The sequence below is a fragment of the Lepisosteus platostomus genome, chromosome 17 (genome assembly GCF_059453375.1).
Source record: "Lepisosteus platostomus isolate fLepPlt1 chromosome 17, fLepPlt1.hap1, whole genome shotgun sequence".
NCBI lineage: Eukaryota > Metazoa > Chordata > Actinopteri > Semionotiformes > Lepisosteidae > Lepisosteus > Lepisosteus platostomus.
In genome coordinates this window covers 11,030,093-11,048,815 of record NC_142627.1, presented here as the reverse complement: position 1 = coordinate 11,048,815, position 18,723 = coordinate 11,030,093, and the positions used below count along the sequence as shown (strand labels likewise).

The 18,723-nt window shown below is 41.7% G+C and overlaps 1 protein-coding gene across 2 annotated transcripts in view; it reads right to left on the bottom strand.

The window, feature by feature from the left end:
* Positions 1-18,723, bottom strand: part of strn (striatin, calmodulin binding protein) — a 71,217-nt gene that overhangs the window by 26,874 nt on the left and 25,620 nt on the right. For both annotated transcript variants that reach the window (XM_088610125.1, XM_088610124.1), the window contains exon 2: positions 3,295-3,398. In XM_088610125.1, coding sequence (XP_088466251.1) covers positions 3,295-3,398 — 104 coding nt within the window. The remainder of the gene's footprint in view (positions 1-3,294; positions 3,399-18,723) is intronic.

The window sequence follows — 18,723 nt, the reverse complement described above, 5'->3', positions numbered from 1 at the left end:
TTCAGTAGCCATGGACTGAATAACTGACAGTATACCCTCATTCTCACTCATTCAGTCCTGCCGGCCAGGAAAGAAGCCTGTATCTCGTTCTGTGTCTGTGTTGCTAATGAACAGAAGGAGGTGTCGTTCTTTGGATCGCTAGCTCAGATTGCATGGACTGAGTCAGAGACGCTTTGTAACTCAAAGCTCGGCTTTTCGACACAGGGTTTTCTCAGCCCAGTCTTCACTGGAGCATCCCGAACACGTTTGTAAAAACAGGGGCTTACAACATCCTGCACAAAATAGACTGTGTTCTTTTACAGAGGTTAAGACTTTCATCAAAACAATAAATATACAATCGACTTGCAGCTTACACGGCGGTTAGGGATTTTGAGTGGCACGTGAAGCCAAATTCGTGTGTGGTCAACTCTTACCCTATAACCCTTATAAAATACCCTACTAACCACTTACGGCAATACAATAAGTATAAAAACAGTACATGAACATAAATAAAACAACTGTATAGGGTCACTATCGCTCATAAGCGTGTTTGACTAATTTTTCAGAGAATAAAGCATTGTTTGCTATTTTTGATTTTTCTGAGCCAGCCGCATAAAGCTGCGATGGCACAAACTGCGAGTCGTATGTATTTCTAGCCGACTGATAGATGAGTTTGGGAATAGGCCTTGCACAATTCTCCATAGCGTCCTGGCAGTTAGAGGACACTTCAGTAAACCGGAACTGACTACGGCAGCTCCTGTTTTCCAGTGTTTGCAGTTTCTCGTGAACTTCCCCTAGGCCGGAGTGGGCACCTCGGTAGGGAGAAATTCTGAAAAGGCACATAAAGACCTCGGGAAGCAGTTCACAGCCTGGGAACAGCCCTGTTCATAGACGTGGTCTTACACTCAACCCTCTTCAAAGGCCTCAGCTCCCTCACAGACTAGAGCCATGGACACTAATACACAAGCACCGCGTGGGAGTCAGACACTGAATTAAAGTGAGTCGCCCAAAATAAACGGCAAGCAGTCCCAGTCTCCATAATGCTATGGTAAAGGACAGAAGTCACATTTTTAACTTTGTATGCTTGTACTGAAGAGCAAAACACAGAGATGTAAGCAGGGGTAAACAAAGTTTGAGGTCTGTTTTCTTTCCGTCCCCCAGGAACACTCTTTGTCCATTCTTTTGATCCGCCAATTCCTGTAACCTGACATTTTTTGGGGAAAAAAGCAAATGTCTTGGAGACTTTAAAAGAACTCACAAAAAAAAACAACCAACAACGCCATGTCTGTTGAACATTCCAGAGTTTGTAAAATTCCAGTGCAAGAAACCACTGGGACAGATCAGACCACAGCATGCTGACCACAAGTGCACATTTTTCTGTGCTGACGCGCTGAAATTTGCCTAAGTAGGAGTGAAACCATCTTCTGAACATAAATTATCTGCATTTCTTTGGGAGACAAATACCAGAGACCTCTCAATAGTATGTGTAGAAGGGAAAAAAAAAAGTTTCCGGAAGAACAAAAAGGTACTGAATTAGAATGTAACATTTTATAAGGAGAATCAATAGGTTATTGCAAACAACTGCATACTTGCATTTGTAACAGTCCCTCTCCTCCTTAATGTGTCCTCCACTCCAGAATGACACAAAAAAGCAGGAAAGGCTATAACGCACTGTTATTGCATAAATACTAGCAACCACGGTGCAACTGCTGGTGAGTAATATTTCGAAGGAGTTCCAGATGATGTAACAGTAACTTTCTCCCAAAACGGTCATCCAAAACACTGGAAAGATGTGTAACATTAAACTCCATGCCAGCGATCATGGGCTTTAATATACAGGTTCCGTTATGATGCAAACTAGTAACAAGAAAACTAATTCCATGGCTTCAAGGAAAACACAAGGGTGACCTTGTCATTCCTACTTTCTGGTCTAAAGACAAAGTATATATTTCCTGCAGCAGCTTGTACCCATGTTGGTACATTAATCTCTGACGTCGTTTCAGAGATCAGCTTCCCACTGTCCTGTTTGAATACAGATGAATAATTCCTATTTTATCACTCTCCCACTACAAAGGCACAAGTACAGACTACGTTAAAAAAAATCCTAACTGCAGAGGCCTAGGAAAAGGAACTGATTTCAGCCGATGATGAAATAAAAAGTCTCAGACAAAATTTAAACCCTTAAAATGTTGTCCTGCACTCCATGCTATTCACTTAATATGAGGAACTAGATGATGTTGTAAAGAGCGTTGCTTTACTTTCATATTTTCATAATCAGCTTATTTGTCACTGCTGCTGTGTAGCTTTAGTGAAGTGATCTCAGGTTAAAAGAAAAAAACTTGGTTGAGTGCTGAGAGGGTGACTCAGTGAGTGGGAGAGAAACAGCTGACAGGAGTAAGAAGTAAAGACGTAAAGGGAATCATTTCTATCATGGAAGCAAAATACAAAAGGGCTTCTATAAATTAAGGGATTGCCTGGCTTTATCTTTTAAAAATGTTAGCAGCTTTCGGTTTAACATTTTAATGTCTAGTACCATGCTGTAGAAAGTGAGATGAGGTTTTCTTTTATTTTAAAAAAGACAGGAATTGAGAATTGTAAACCACAGCTCCTGGGAATCATCGGTGGTTGAAAAGTGCACTGTCAGAGCCGTCTGGCTCTCTTCCACACTACGAGTCCCACGATGCCCTCAGCAGATTTGGCTTCAATAGGAGAAGTGATGCAGCTCTCACTTACAACAGCGTCACCACACAGTCCCCACCCTGCACATCAGAGGGGCCGCTGCTGCTGCTTTGGAACAAATCAAGGATTCCCCCGCCTGATTCAAGCCAATTCAAGCCCAATGAGTCGCATCGGTCCTCTGACAAAAGATCGGCTGGGGACATATCCCAGACTCCAACCAGGCTTGAAGTCCCACTCCAAGCGAGCACCTCTACTCGTTAAGCCACTGTAATACTGTTGCAATTCCCATTTTTGGGTCATACTACATGAAACTAGGTCGGGTTTTCAACAGAGCGCCACCTGAAGGAGATTTCCAAAGCAAAGCTGTGGCTTTCACGTCATAAGACATCTTCAGGAGCTCAGTACTTCAGATCTTAGGCTAAAAGATCTGGTGGGGGGGGGGGAAGGGAAATATGGAAATGAAACATTCTGGGAAATAAACGGATAAGAGCGGACATGCATGTCGTCTCTGAGCACATGGCAAGACAAAAAGTGATCGCGGCGCTTGTTCGGCAGTGCTGCTCTTGTCTGGCAGGCACGTCGTTCTGCGCCAGCGAGAGAGAAATAAAGAAGCGACAGGGACTCGCCCCCCCCGACCTCTCTTGCTTCAGCGCGTATTCCAGCATCTTGATCCTCCGCACGAGGTCCTTCTTCAGGTTCTCCTGGCCCTTCCTCTCGCCTTGCAGGAAAGCGATCTGCGCCTGCAGCCGAAACACAACAAAGTCCACCTGTTAAAACAGGGAGCTGCCGCACAGTCACTCGGAGCCCTCCCCGCCAGAGCCGCCCACCGTCCTGCTCCTGCTGCGAGCACCCACCCAGCACGACTGATGAAGCAGAAACGAGTAACGCCACACGTTGCCACACAAAGCTGAGGACATACCGACTTTTAACAACCTTCAAGCCCCCCCTGAGAATGCATTCTGGAAATCCATCGAGAACCACATCGAATGTTACTCTTCACAAACATCCAGTATTGTATTTACTGCTGGGTGAGATTTTCCAATCCAGAAATGAAAGTGCCACAGCAATTCTCATGGCTGGGAATTCAATTGTGTTATTGGATTTCATTTCAACACCTGGGTAGAGTTCAAAGGTCCCAGAAATTCAGAGGAACAGAATTGCCTCCTGCAGTGAGCTTGATAGCTCTCCTCCATATTAATCTGACTGGAGGCAAAAGAGAAACATGCAGACACTCAGCATTTTTCTGGATAGGTGAAAATCACCTTATCCTGCCATCAGATCTCTCCTCTTTCCTTAATAAACAGACAGCTGGCAGCCGAGATGATAAAACTCAATCACCATTCCCAACTAGCACAGCACTGGGCAGTTTCTTCGTTTCATCTTCCTTAAATGACAGATCTGTAATACCATGTCAGTTTCGATGTTAATTAGGTTGAAAAGTACTTCAACCATGGATAGGATCCTTTTGGTAAATAAGAGATCGCGCATCCTGACTTGAAACGTCCTTTCAAGCCCTGACTGCGGGAGGGTTAAATAATAGTTGACCTCGATTTGAGAGGTTATAGATTTACGAATGGGGTTATCAGGACATGGCAAAAACCTAATCTTATCCTGCCAATCCTCTCGACAGCTCAAGTGATCAATGAACTATAAACACAAAATTACATTCGGCGTATAGAGAGGGACAGAGTGTTGCATAGCACACTTGGTAAGATGAAAACACATCCAAATCACAAGACCTTTTCCCAGATTAAAAAGTTTTAATCACAGCTTTGATTTCTGATACTATAAACACTTCGTCAAAACATTTAATGCTGTTTGCAAGGTATACTATTTTAAAACAGACATTAGATGGCAAAATACATTATCATTAGCAAACACGAGCACAAAACAGGATTGCTTTTTCACCCATAATATGAGAAATAAATGTATTATCATCTTGACAAAGGTATGGAACAAACAAACGGAGTGGCTTGATAAGGCTTAATTTCTAAGAAACCACAGGAATAAACATTAAACAGTGTCTTATTTTAAACTGACGAAGTGGTAAGGGATACAAGCAGTCTTTGAACACAGAAGGTGGTTTGTACTGAGAGGTTAAATATCAAATTATCAATACAACAAAAACTTCTGTGTCTACACCGTCAATAATGTCTTAATTCTACTATGGTTCTTGTCAAACCACATCCTGAAAACGAAAAAAAAACTTAATTCCAAAGCACATTAGGCAACTTAACGAAAAAGAAGGTAGAGGTGTCTTGCGTGCTTTCTCACAATGACGTTTACAGGACAGGTTAGATGGGCTACAGTACATGTGCTGGAATATACCAGAGGTAACATACTATGGGTGACAGGGCCTTCTCTAGCGACTCCCAAAGCTCCAGATTTCTACCCTCAAGGCTTCAGAGAGTCACCCACCCTGAGTGCAGTCAAATCCAGACTCATAACCTTCTTCTTCATAAAGGCTTTTATGTTAATGCTGTCTGTGCCTGGCCTATTGCCTACTTAAAACCCTTGTTTTTTATTGTTCTTTTTGTCTCCTTGTTGGTGTTTTTCTTACTGTAAAAAGCTTTGAGAAGCAACTTTTAAAGTTGCTATAGAAAATCCAGTTATATTATTATTATTATTATTAAGCTTTAAAAACATGTTGCGGGAGCAAAGGAAAGGACTATGGCAGTAAAAGTGTTTTTCCAGCAGTAACTGCTGCTGAGGCCTTCTTATTCTCCAGCTTGTTTTTCTAGCCACGCTGCTGGTTTGCAGCTGCACGAAAACAAGAAGAAAATAAAAGGTGAATCTTTTTTTTTTTTGGTCTGAAGAAGGACTTCTGGATATGACGTGTGCATTCCGAGTGAGAGCCCGACCATTCAAATCCCACATCCAAACAGAATTTCAAACCTAACCAGCAATTACAAGCGTATAAAAAGCTATGCACTGCAGCAAACTGCAAAGCAAACGCTTATGGAGAAGCAAAACCTAATCTGTTCATGAGCCACCCGTGTAAAACAAAATACTATAAAACATGAAATATAGCTCCAAAATACTTCAGACTACCATTCATTAATCTTCAGACTGGACAGTTTAATCCGTTTTGCTTTTGCAACTAGCTGTGGTTATCCTAGTTCTGTCCTTTATCTGTTGCAACCGATGTGCAATAGGCATTTTGTTTCAAGGTTTTTGCCGGGCACACACAGAATGCAACCTGTGCTACGGAGTACTCACTCATATTCAGATCAAGTTCAGTTTTATTGAAACACACTGACTGAAACACGGAAACACTCTCAAAGGCAGAGTTTTGCTGAAGTTAAATATGCATGTGTTGTGTGAGCATTCAGTGTTTTATTTCAAGACAATTGGGAGTGACTGCCGGAAGAATGTTAGATTTAATTCAGGAAGATAAACATTACCAACGAGATGGAAATAAAGCTTGCGGTGTGACCAGACAAGTTCAGGCTACAACCTGTTTATGCTGCTGGTTGACAGTGGGTTAAAAACCTGCAGTTTTAACGTTAAGTAAGCCAGGGTTGCCGCAGCCCATTCTGGAGGATGATTCTTGAAGGATGGTCTTTATTTATATGTGAATATAAATGACTTGCATACATTCATTGCTTCGGTTCATACATTTTTTTAATGCAGAATGTGCTTGTTGGAAAGGATGTGCTTAATTATCCATCTGCTCAAAATCGTGTCTGACAAACCATCACAGATAAAATGCCTAGCTGGTGTGGTGTAATCCCCACAACAATGCTAAATATATTCATTCATAAAAAAAAAAGACATTTTTCCTTTCTGATTAGTTTATGAGAAGACCTCTTCGGGGAAAAAAAAAAAAGATTGCTGTTAGAAAGTTAAGAGAATTGTTCAGAAGTGCTGCTGTCACCTCATGAGTCATCTTTCATTTAATCGGCTGTTTTGAATAACAGCCCATCCGCGTGTATAGTTGGGCTGAGTGAAAAAGCCTCACCGCCTACCCTCTGAATAAGCCTTGCATCCCAGAATCCCAGTTTCAGCCTACACATAATACTGAAGGTCTGTGATTGTCGCACTCAGCCAGCATATACACAGATTAAAAATGCCAACACTTGAAGAGTGGTACTGTGTGCGTCACCTAAAAGGGCACTGCCAATCGTTAAACAGGAACCCCCCACAGACCAGGAGGGTAAGCAAAGCACAACAGCAATTCTGGCATCTTCAACAGGGCACAATAATCATTTGAGATTCTTACTGACCATTACATTACAAGACAACTTGCTATTGTTTTCGCTTGGCAAAATGCTGTTAGCTTGTAAAAGATGACCGTAAGCTACAGCACTATACTGTGATAACTAGTAAAGACAACCTACACATAGGGCTATTGAGAAGGACATTTGCATTTATGAAATGCCTTTTCATCATCTCATTCTCAAAGTGCCTCACAAACACTTTGCAGGGCAAGCACTCCAAAGGAGAACCTTTACTGAATTCTAGATGCCTACACAGTGAAAACTAATGGCTTATTTTAAAAAAATAACTTGTCACAATGTGCACGAGATTTGGCTAAGGTAACCAGAATATAGGGCTCCAGAATCTTTCCAAACAATTTCCATTTAATAACTTTATGATTATATGTGTATGTACAGCACTGACCCATAGCTGCTGAGATGCAATGAAAACAGCCTGCATTCTGTGAAATGAAAGAAGAAAGGCACACAGTTAAACCGTTCGCAAATTATCCTCCAGAAGAAGACCTAAGGAGACGGAGGAAAAACGAATGGTCATACGGACAGGGGCCTTTAAAATCACTTGTTGCTGCAATAGCAGCAGGAGGTTAAGGAGCTACCGTAACCTTGAAGACGCATCACAGATCCTCAAATCCCCACATCATGCTGAAAACGACAACAGCATGATGATCACAGCTCAGGTCCCAGCACCAAGACCAGAAATCCAATTCGATCCTTCTGCTTTTGGTCTTTGCTTCAGGATCATGCTTCTTCCAAATGAAGTGCTGCAGCCTCTTTCTATTCCTGGACACTGTGGAGAGGAACTGGTGCTGAAACACTGTTGCACCTATGCTGTTCCAGTGGAAAACAAAGTGCAGAATTCACCAAGGGCTTTAGCTAAAGGCAAGAGCTGGGATTGCACAGAAATTGGATATTAAACCTGCTAAACGCACTGTGATGAATTGAGAGCACACTGTGCAAATCTGGCTCACTCAATATTTCCCTAGAGTTGGGCTCTTTAAAGACAGAGCACATTTTCTGTCATAAGTACAAAGTAGTGGTTTACAATACACTCACGCCTACTGAACTGTGATAGTCAAAGAGTTAACCACAGCATCATTTTCTTTCAACACTACAATCAGTAACCTCACATAAAAGTCATCCAGTATGCCAGATTATTATACATTTGTGCCCGCTGATGTCACTATCAAGTTGTTACCAGGATTAAGAGACGTACACTTTCCTTTTCAAAGCATATTTACATACAACTACGTGAAAAGGATGCATTCCTTAAAACTTCATTATTGAAAAGTAAATGTCTTCAATGAAGATGAATTCCAAATTCCCAAAAATGGAAGTAAAAATAACACATGGGCGTATATTCTTATTACAATGCACTAATTAAAATCCAAGTCTGCCACACAATTCTGAGGCAGCTGGGTGAGGATGTGAGGAAAGCATCATTTATTTTGAGCTAAAACTCACAAAAATGGCGTGAGGAGGCTACAGTATGCAGCAAACAATACATTCTGAAGGCGGTGAGAGGCTGTGTGAGGGAGGTGAGCTGGACTGGCAATATACATTCACGTGGGTTGGCGTGCTGTTTTTGTAGAGAAAATTCATTATGCATACCAAAACGGTCTTTATTTTGCAGACGTGTTTATGTGAAAATGGATCAAACTCAATTTTGAGCAAGCTAGAGTATATTTTTTTCGATAAGGGGAGTTTACGTCTGTTATATGATATCTTCCATTTGCTTGTGACCCGGGGGCGCATGGGTTAAAATACAGAGAGAATTTCTTGGGCCACGTCAAAAGTAACTTCTAGAAGCAACTGGCTTCGACGACAAGATCTGAAATTGGTTTAATCAACTGTTCCATCAGTATGAAGCAGTCTCGTTTACAAATGCATTTCTAAGATGAACAGAGAAAGCTTGAAACAATCTGCGTATTCTGATCATTTGCAAAAGTATCTCCATGTCCTTATTAACCAGGGACAAAAATAAACCAAAAGTTTTATGAAGTACCTAGAACTGTGCAACCGGAAGCTTTCAAGAAAAACTCTTGAATTTTTTCAAGAAAAACAATGTGAGTGAGGTGTGAATTGAGCAATTCAAGAATGCAAGCAAACAAAAATGCATGTTAGAAATGCTGTCAGAACTGTTTGTCTTGACGATATGAATCTATGAATGACTATGCATCCCTACATACCCACAGTATGAGGTTTCCCTACATGAAGAAAAAAAGGAATTAAACAAGTACTTTAATCTATCTGACACCACCAGGCTTCACTCATAGCGTTTGAAACTGTTTGATAAAAAAAATCATGACCTCATTTTCCTTTCCGTTAGATGCACCAATCTAAAGGGAAGGACACCAGTCTTGATGGTCTTTTTTTCATACAGCAAGCTGAAACCGAATGAGCTCATCATTGTTTTCTTCCTTGAGGTGAAACCTGTAAGATCCTGGGTGGGACCAAGAGAATTTGCTGTGACATCCATTTAAATCTTAAAGAGGAAAACTGTCCAAAATGGCGGCTTGGGGTCCATCAACCAGACGATGTCTTCACATTCAGAGAAGAGCACAGACTAGGACATGATGAATGAGATGGCATCTGAAAATCTGAAGTGCACAGTGTCTGTCATGAACAGAAAGGTCAGCATAATTAAAGTGGATGAGTTTACAGCCTCGGCAACAGGAAAAAATATAGAACTCTCTCTTTGTGAACCACAAAAATAACATCTTTGAGGAAACCATGCCAACATTTTTAAAAAAGTGGGTCTGTTTCAATACTTCAGATATTTATTTACAAAGGAAGAGATTCTGGGTTTAAACTGAACATAAATGTCTCCGTGCGTACGAGGATGCAGCTGTATGACAGCAGGCCATTCTGAGGAGATAATTGTAACTCTTTTCTCATAACTCCATTAAGAGGATCAGTCATTTATTTATGCCCGCGGTTGCTTTCTCCCTCCAGTACCGGCAGTTCCACAAACAGTGCTCACAAACGTCACAGTGTGCCCTCAGAAAATTAACATATTTCCCTTGACGTCTGGACTGTTCCAGCTGGCAGTGAGTGCCAGCCATTAAGCACCCCTCTCAATTCCGAGCGCTGTGACTCGTCAAAGTTCAGGCCCGGCAATTTGTGCCTCACTGGTGCCTGTGACAGCTCGAACTGTGGTACAACGGACGTTTAGCTTTCATCACTGTACACAGCAACTTCTGCTATTGGGGGGAAAAAAACAAAACACAGAGGCCGCCTTCTCCTGTAACATATCCATACAGTCAAACAATCCATCTCTGGCATGTGCTGCTGTCTAAAGGTAGGCGTGTGCGAAAGGGACATTTTTCTAATGCCATGGAGATATAATAACTCACCCACCCACCCCCCCACACACAAACAAGGCTGGTTCCCCTTTGAGATGCTGGCCATCTCAGAACCCAAGATTTTTCAATGCGTGAATACCTTACATTATATTACTCCTCACACCCATTCGCTGGCCCCAATTCCAAACACACTCGCATATATTAAACGTCACACCCATTACACTTGCATAAACACACACGAAATTGAGCCTCTGCTTTGTGAAGCAAGGTTAGGAATTCTAGTCATGAAGGGAGGTGGCAGTTCAAGGCTGATTAGGCAAAGAAACTTCCCCTTTCATGTGTTATCACCACAAACTGTTTATTGTGCAGAAGTAAGGAACTTGTCCTGGGTTATCTGTCTGTATTAGGCCTCTAAAAAAACATGAATGTGTCTTGGGATGTTTGCAGTGACAAATTTTGAAAGAAAGGCTGAAGTGCCCCCTCCCCTTCATCTCCTGCTTCCAGACAGACCTGTCTGAACCAAGACCAGAATCAGTTCCTTATCCTGGGACAAAATACTCGATGAGGATTGTTCTATTTCACTGGTGTGGCAGGCAGAGCTTTTTACAGTAGCTGAAAGACCATGAGCTGTTCTGATGAACTTGAATAAATAAGAATATACATATAATAACAAAAATAAATGAATCGCTGGGGACGACAATGAATCAAACTTTCTCTTGTTTTTCATGTTAACCAGAGGCATCCTCCAAACTATAATTGATCTTCTTAAACTAAAAGAGCCCTAGCTATTCGATTCCTGTCCCTACACATCCATTTTCACACAGAAAGAAACCACTTGCAAATAACGTACAGTGCCTCAACACTATACTAAAGCTGAAGTCTCCCACCTTAGGATTTTCTTCAGAACTGCTACTCGATTTATATATCGATTTCGTGATAGAAAACAATAAAAATGGAAATGTTTATCCCCCTCATTCAGCAGACAAGCAATTCAAAGTAAGTCTAAAGTAGTGTAAAAGTCACCAAGAGAAGTTCCTTCTTTTGGCTCCAGGTGATCGAGTCTGCTACCAGAATGCATTGAACAATGATGATGGACTGAACTAGACATTCTGCACCCTAATGTCAATAAGCCTCTCCTCCCCCCTCCATGATGCTCTAAATATCGCATTCCCATCAGCCACTGACCTTGGTGATCAGCACCTAGTGAAGAAAGTGTGCCCATGAACTCGCCCATGAGCTTGCCGTCACCGGGCTAGATGTCTACACTCCAGCAGCTGACAGTGGTAATCACCCACAGATCCAGACTGCCTGCTGCCTCAGTTTCTCAGTCCTGCCCACCCACCTTGGAGCTGTACGTGCCACTTACCGTAAGCCCCCTCTTACAAGTTCACCTCACCGGTCCTACAGATTCTCCTAATATGCCACAAATCTTCAAAGAGCTGCACTGTTTTTCATAGAGGTGCCTATGACTCTTGAGTAATTTCCTTTCTGCCTTAGCTCTTTCGGTTTCAGCTGTTATGTTGTCCTTCATGAAAACACATTTTTACATGAAAAGGAGGCTCTGCCACAAATCTAACAAAATGCTACGAAAATGGAGTTCTGTGGACTTCGGTTCTCAGTATAGCTGCCACATAAACAACAGATTTCTTTTCATTTTCAAATTCCATTTTTGCTTTGCACTTTTTTGTTGGGAGCTCATGTAAAAAATGTTGGAAACAGCCCAGGGCAAGTTACTAAAAACAAGAGGTCATATGGGATGATCTGTCTGAAATCCAGCAAATTTTAAAACTTCAAATAAGGGCCTCATGTAGTCCAGTTGCACTACATTCTGAATAAATGGTGATGGCTTATATGAATTACTCAACATTTTAAAGAAGACCAATATTTCTCTCAGCCATTAACAGAAGAAAATACATCTTTCTGAGAGTACGTGGGGGTCGTCATAAAATATTAATGACAATCTCAGGAGCATTCTGCAACAAATGCATAAACAGGTTGGGTAACTAACAGAGCTCTTGCGGAACAATCCCTGCCTACAATTATATACAATAACCTCCAGGCACCACCTGCCCACAGGAATTTTCTATTTTCGAAAAGGAATGCTCTGTTTCACTCCAGTTTTCAAGAGACTTTCCACTGAAAAGAATCCCCTTCTTTGGCAGAGAAGGCACACGGAGACATTTTCCAGATACTGAATGCGGATATGTTTCATCAAGGAATTTGGGTTTCGCCTGACATTTTCATCTTCTTTGTGAAATCTTTTTGGACGAGGCCTGTGGAGGCTGCTGTACATTGCACAAGGAGCAGAAAGCAGAGCTGCGATAGGGTGGTTGTTGATTTCCAATCTCCTCGTGGGAACACAGGAGAGATTTCACGAGGCCTATGAGAAAACGTTCTTTGAGATAACACTGGGAGCTTAAGGAGAGTCTATAGAGGTTAAGCAAAAAGAGTTGGGAAGGATCTGAGCAACGACTGTTAATATATTTTAAGGGATCCCATCCCAAACAGAGAGCAGGCTATACAGCAAATATATTGAGGGGGATTGCCCAAGCATCATGGGACAGACACACACGGGCGGGGAGAAATTTAGAGTCACCAATTAACCTGCACAATATAATAATTAACAATCATTCCTTACACTTATATATAGCATTCCCCACAAAGTGCTTTACAGGTAATGGGGACTCCCCTCCACGACCACCAGTGTGCAGCCCCACCTGGATGATGCGATGGCAGCCATAGTGTGAAAGTACGCTCATCACACATCAGCTCTTAGTGTGGAGGAGAACAGAGTGATGAAGCCAGTTCAGAGATGGGAATTATCAGGAGGCCGTGACTGGAAAGGGCCAGGGGCAAATTTGGCCAGAAAGCAAGGATAACATCCCTATTCTTTTGAAGATCACCCTGGTATTTTTTAATGACCACCGAAAGACAGGATCTCAGTTTTCCGTCTCATCCGAAGAATAGTGCCTTATTACAGTATAGTGTCAACGTCATTTGACAGGGGCATTAGGACGTACACATACTCCAGGGTGAGCGCCCCCTACTGGTCCCACTAACACTTTTTCCAGCAGTAACAATACATCTCTGGACTGCGGGAGGGAGACAGAAGACCCAGAGTAAAGCCCTGCGAGCTCCATACAGACAGAGCCAGATTCAAACCAGCTGGAAGACCGGAGCTGTGAAGCAAGGGTGCTATCCCACAGCGCCACACCACAATATTATGAGAATCCTAAATGTCTTCTACTTGAAAAACCAAACCACGCTCATCAGCTTTTCCGCCTCATCTGCTGAAAGGGCGTTTTGACAGGACGCCCCTTGCATGGGAGAAAAGGGAGAAAAACCTTCTGTCACGTTGTTTTTGCAGCCATAAACACAGATCGTGAGCTGAAACGAATCTGTAACAGCTGATGTTACACAGATAAGGGCAGAGGGAATCCATTCGTTTTTATTTTAGGAAGGCTCTTGCTTTTGATTTACAAATCATCGACTTGACAACTATAAGAATATGAATTATCACACACAGCAAGGTATACAGGCATCCCTGATACCCTGCCAAAAATATTCCATATAGAAGTGTCATAATACACATACTGTAGTAAGCTTACCTTTCCCCACCAACATGTTAGAAATGTTTTAAACAGGCAGATACAAGTTGGGAAAAGCACTGTCCTGCACCATGCCTGGTAATATATTTCCAATGCTCTATCTTTGTGATTGAGAAGCCATGCAAAGAGCCTGAAAGCCAAGGGCGCCAAAACAGAAGCCCCACTAAGATCAAGTTTTCCAAAAGGAAACACATCTGCACCTTGTGCTGTTCAGATTTAGCCACTTCGCTAAAGAGCTTTTGAAGAAAAAAAAAATGTAAAAAAAAAAATCTGCCGGCAAAAACAATACATACCACAGTTCTTACAAGAACATTCCAACAGGACTGCTCAGGTCTCCGGGAGAAATGCGATAAGGTATCGCTCCCACCAATCTGCACCACTGCAGCGACAACCACCAACAAGAGCCAAGATCCGCAAAACTGATCTTAGCTATCACTGAAAAAAATGACTGTGGTACAGATTGAATCATATCCCCTTCAGTTCACCGCAAGAGCACGTACAGCCTTTCCACGAACTAAAATAATGCTTAGGAATTTAATACTGGAGAGGCAAAACTGATGTTGATACAGTAGGTGCCACATGACTCAGGAGCAAGTTTTGTCGTGCTCACCTGCACACTCACAAGAAAACAAAACATTCACTCACTTTAAACACACGTACTCGGAAAGAACATCAGCGCGTTTACCTTCCAAAACATTAGAAACTGTCCAAAATATATGCAAGCATATCGAATTATTTAGCCTAAAAACATGAGTTCACAATAACTTAAAATGTAAGCTTCAAACACACAGTTAAAAAATGTAAATTCTCAGAGAACTTACATGTATATACTGTACTGTAGCTGTTGCACTCGAGCTTCCCCCATCCTTCATGTGACCTCATTAGCAGTGATAAGATCAGAGGCTGTGGCTACGCAGGTGATAAATGTCTGCTCTGGTCAATATCAGGCATGGCTCACCTCGTCCAGCTGAAGTGGATAATTCCTTGGACAATGGCTAAAATAACAACACAGCAGTTCCTGGCCTGGAATTCCCAATGGTGTGCGCCAGAGATTACTGCTAGAAAAGTGGCCTACTGCAACTCACTCCCAGGCCATCTGAGATTAACGCATTATTCAAATGATTATGATTTAACGATTGGATAAATAGCTCGGTTTCATTGAGAGCAAAAGGCAAGTACGGAGCCCGGCGGGAGCCAAGGATAGCTCAGGCTAATACATCTTTATCTCGGCGTCAGAGCTCAGTGTTCTGACCTTCTGTAGTGCTTGAACCCAAAGCTATAAATAAGAACACAAAACCCCAGGGGTCACTCAGACTCGGGCCTTCCAGGAGACTACGTCTGCTCCCATGGCAGCTTCTAACATTCCCTGGAAGAATCCGGAGAAATCGGCAGTGACAGGGTGACCAGGCAGTCTGTCTCAAGTGCCCACAGACTGTTTTAGTGAAAGCGTCTCTGAAATTCCTGCCTTGAACAGCTGCTGAAACTAGACTGTCTATGAACATAAACTTTTTTTGTCGTTTTATTTTCCTTCCACTCTTCTGTCACCGTACTGGGAGCTGTTGATCTCGACAGTTACGGCACGCGTGTAATTTAGATCAATCGTTTGGTTGAAAACGCCAGTCCTCCCTCCCCCTCCAACCTCATCACTCATGTCTGGCCTGCTTGGGCGAGATTTATCTTCTGCTACCCCAAGGGCTCTCTGCTTGTTGCTAATATTCTACTTACCACAAAATGTGCAGAGAGTGCCATCCTCCCCCAGCTCCCACACAAACAGCGCTGTTCCCCAGCTGCACAGATCCAGCCGCCTACCTATCAACTACAGCCAGAAGCAGAAACAAGCCACTTCAGTCATCGGCTCTGAACACTGCTCTCCACAAAGCAGGGATCTGTGTCTCCTGTGCCCTGCGTTTATCATTTGATACGACGCGTAAGCACCTGAAAAAGTCTACGATATTGTGCCTAAGAATCGTACTGAGGTTCGGAAATCAGAGACCTGAGAAATATAAATACCAAAAGGACTTATTGTGGAAATCCACAGATTTTCCAGAGTGTAGGAGTTATTCAAAATTATTTGATTTATGTAGAAGCAGACATGTTTTATTAATAAGCCCAGGTCAGCTGAGCTCAGGAAATCTCTGCCTGTAACGAGGCTTTTCCACGTTTTGCAGCTTCCAGTATATGATATCACCGAACTCATCAAAAATTAAGAGTATAAAAACAGCAGGCCACCATTTTCATTATACACTGTATATTTGGTTCAAGTCAGTCATTCATCAAATATGCTGCGACCTTAGAGGTTATGAACTGCAGAACCACAAATGAAGTTCAAACTTTAAGACATTCAGAACACTCATTCTGCATTAAGGGATCTCCTCGGCAATGCTCAGGCTGAGCAAGACTCCCATGATACAACAGTGTGTGGAGGCACGCCTCATAGTTAGGGATTAGGGATAAGAAATGTTTTCATAGATATGTTTGGGCTATATAATGATTATGAATGCTCAGACTGTTGTGAGTATTTTTAAATTTTCGGGTGAAATACTCAAGTCTAAAGCTCAACATGTACATCTTGCCTCAAATGACTCCAAAAGGAGCGACTATACAATGGCTACTTCTAAAGACAGATGACAGGAGATGGCCATCCAACTTTTTGGTAAAACCACAGAGGAACAAGAGCAGCCACAGCACGGCACGTGGGTGTCCAGAGCCCAGAGGAGTTTAAAGATGCCGGGAAACCTTAGTAACGATGATTAACAAGCAAGGTATCTTTAATAACAGGACAGTTTATATAGTGTTCTAGTTTTGTAGCTTTCATAGATCTGGTGCCCTCTATGTAAATTTAAACAGAGAACAGAGAACTGCGCCCCTTCAACATCTCCTATACCGCCATGCAATTGCTCATTATAGTTATTCCTATCATGCAGTGGTTTAACAACACAGAAAGCACACAGCCATGCCAAAAAACAAGAGTGTGCTCTTCAAAAACAGCAAGGCCAGAACTTCAAAAAAAACCTCTACAATATTAACTTGTAATATCCAGACTTGGCAAAACTGTGACTCAGACCCTAACATTATTATTCATATCCAGTTCAGCCACAACCCGGCGGTTGTGCAGGCGCCAACGTGCTGGTGACGCAGTTCTGATCGCTGAAATCTGGCAAGTAATAGTACTGCAACACTTATTTATTGCTTTTCTGTGACAAAAGCAAACAAATATTTGTGATGCCCACAACCCACTCTTGTACATTGTAACGGGTCTCCAATGTCCCATAAAAAACACTAACCAGGCGGCAATTCTCTGTTCACTGCTTTTGAGATTTGAGAACAGATGTTCTTCTGTTCCGTAATCTTTTAGGATGACTTTTGACACAGGTCAACACAGCAAAAAAAAATAAATAAAAAAAATAAGCAAAAGTATTGATTTAAAAATATTTTTAGCCACAATACTTAAATTAATGAGAATATAGCACTGTTAACTCACTAAATTCATTCCTTTAAAAAATGGGGACAGCTGACATTAACATTTAATTATAATGCTTCAGAGAAAGTTATGTTAAAAATTAAGGGATGACCCTAAAGCATATGCTACCGGTGTTTAGTTTATTGTACGGTGTTCAGTGTACTGTGTCTCACCCTACATTTAAAGGACCTCAGCAGTTTTTTTAACAGTAAATGATGCATATGCTGTTAGCCTGGTGATTTTATTAGAGGTCTAATATGGAAAAATGGTTTTATTGTTTATATCGTATATTATTCAATGACAATTGCCTGATAAACAACTGTTGGCTTAGAGGCTCCCTGTTGTTGCTTCTTGTCATGAAGAAATACACAAAGCTGATGACTTTGCAGGCTAACGAAGTACTTTTTTTTTATCAGAGACCAAATTACACTGAGAGAATAAAAAATGAACTTGAGTCACTTCCTGAATGCCTAGTTTGTGATTCAGTCTGACTTTTGTTTTATTCAGTTCAAAAGGCATTTGAAAATAACTGCCACTATCATGTTGATGTGTGTTGTGAAATGGCTGTTTGACTGAGACTGTTTGGATTTTGGAAGTTTCATCCCCAACCAAAACACACACTCCTTTGTTTTGTGCTAAAGCCAAGAGCACTCAGCATGTTGAACTGAGAACATGAAGCAGCATTTCACTCATCTGTGGAGAGCATGATTCCTGTTTTACAGACTTTTAGCAATTTTATGCTTCACTGCATATGGCGTAGTCCATAGTCTACAGGTGTAAGACACCTGTCTTAAAGACCACAAGAATTATGGGCACTGAAGGTTATATTGTACAGTGGTTAGACAGATAAAACTGTCAGCTCTGTGGAAAAATAAAGAAGACTTTTCTCAGTGGCTGGAGTTAGACTCAAAAGCAACCCGTGTCACAGACTGAAGGCCCAGCCGTAAACGTATCCTGGGACAATAAGCAGAGGGAGTGAGACATGACTGAAGTTACACAGAATCGAGGAATCAATGATAAAGAGCACAAATCTGTCTCAACACGGTGAGCGATACATGTTCACTTTTATAAAGGAAAAAAAGGATAACATTCTGTACAAAATGTCTTTAGTATTCCCTGCATGAACTAAGACATCTAGAAAAAACAGGGCTGTATCCATTACAGACCCTCATAATATAGAATGCAATTCTCACATATTCCTGGTTTATTCTATCCATATTCTTGGCAGGCCCTTCACAAAGAAACCTGGAACTGGAAAGCAGATGAATTTGACAGCAGAATAAACACTAATCTCAACTACTCTGATGTAACAGTATTTTTAGGTTGCCAAAGCTGATACAAACATCTGGTAACAGGATTTTTTAAAATATATTCTCTATTATTATACATACCACTTTAAAGTGTAAAGTTCAACAAACTGTCAGTTTGGGTTAAGAAAGTTTAAATATTCCTTCAAAAGCTGCACAACATCTAGG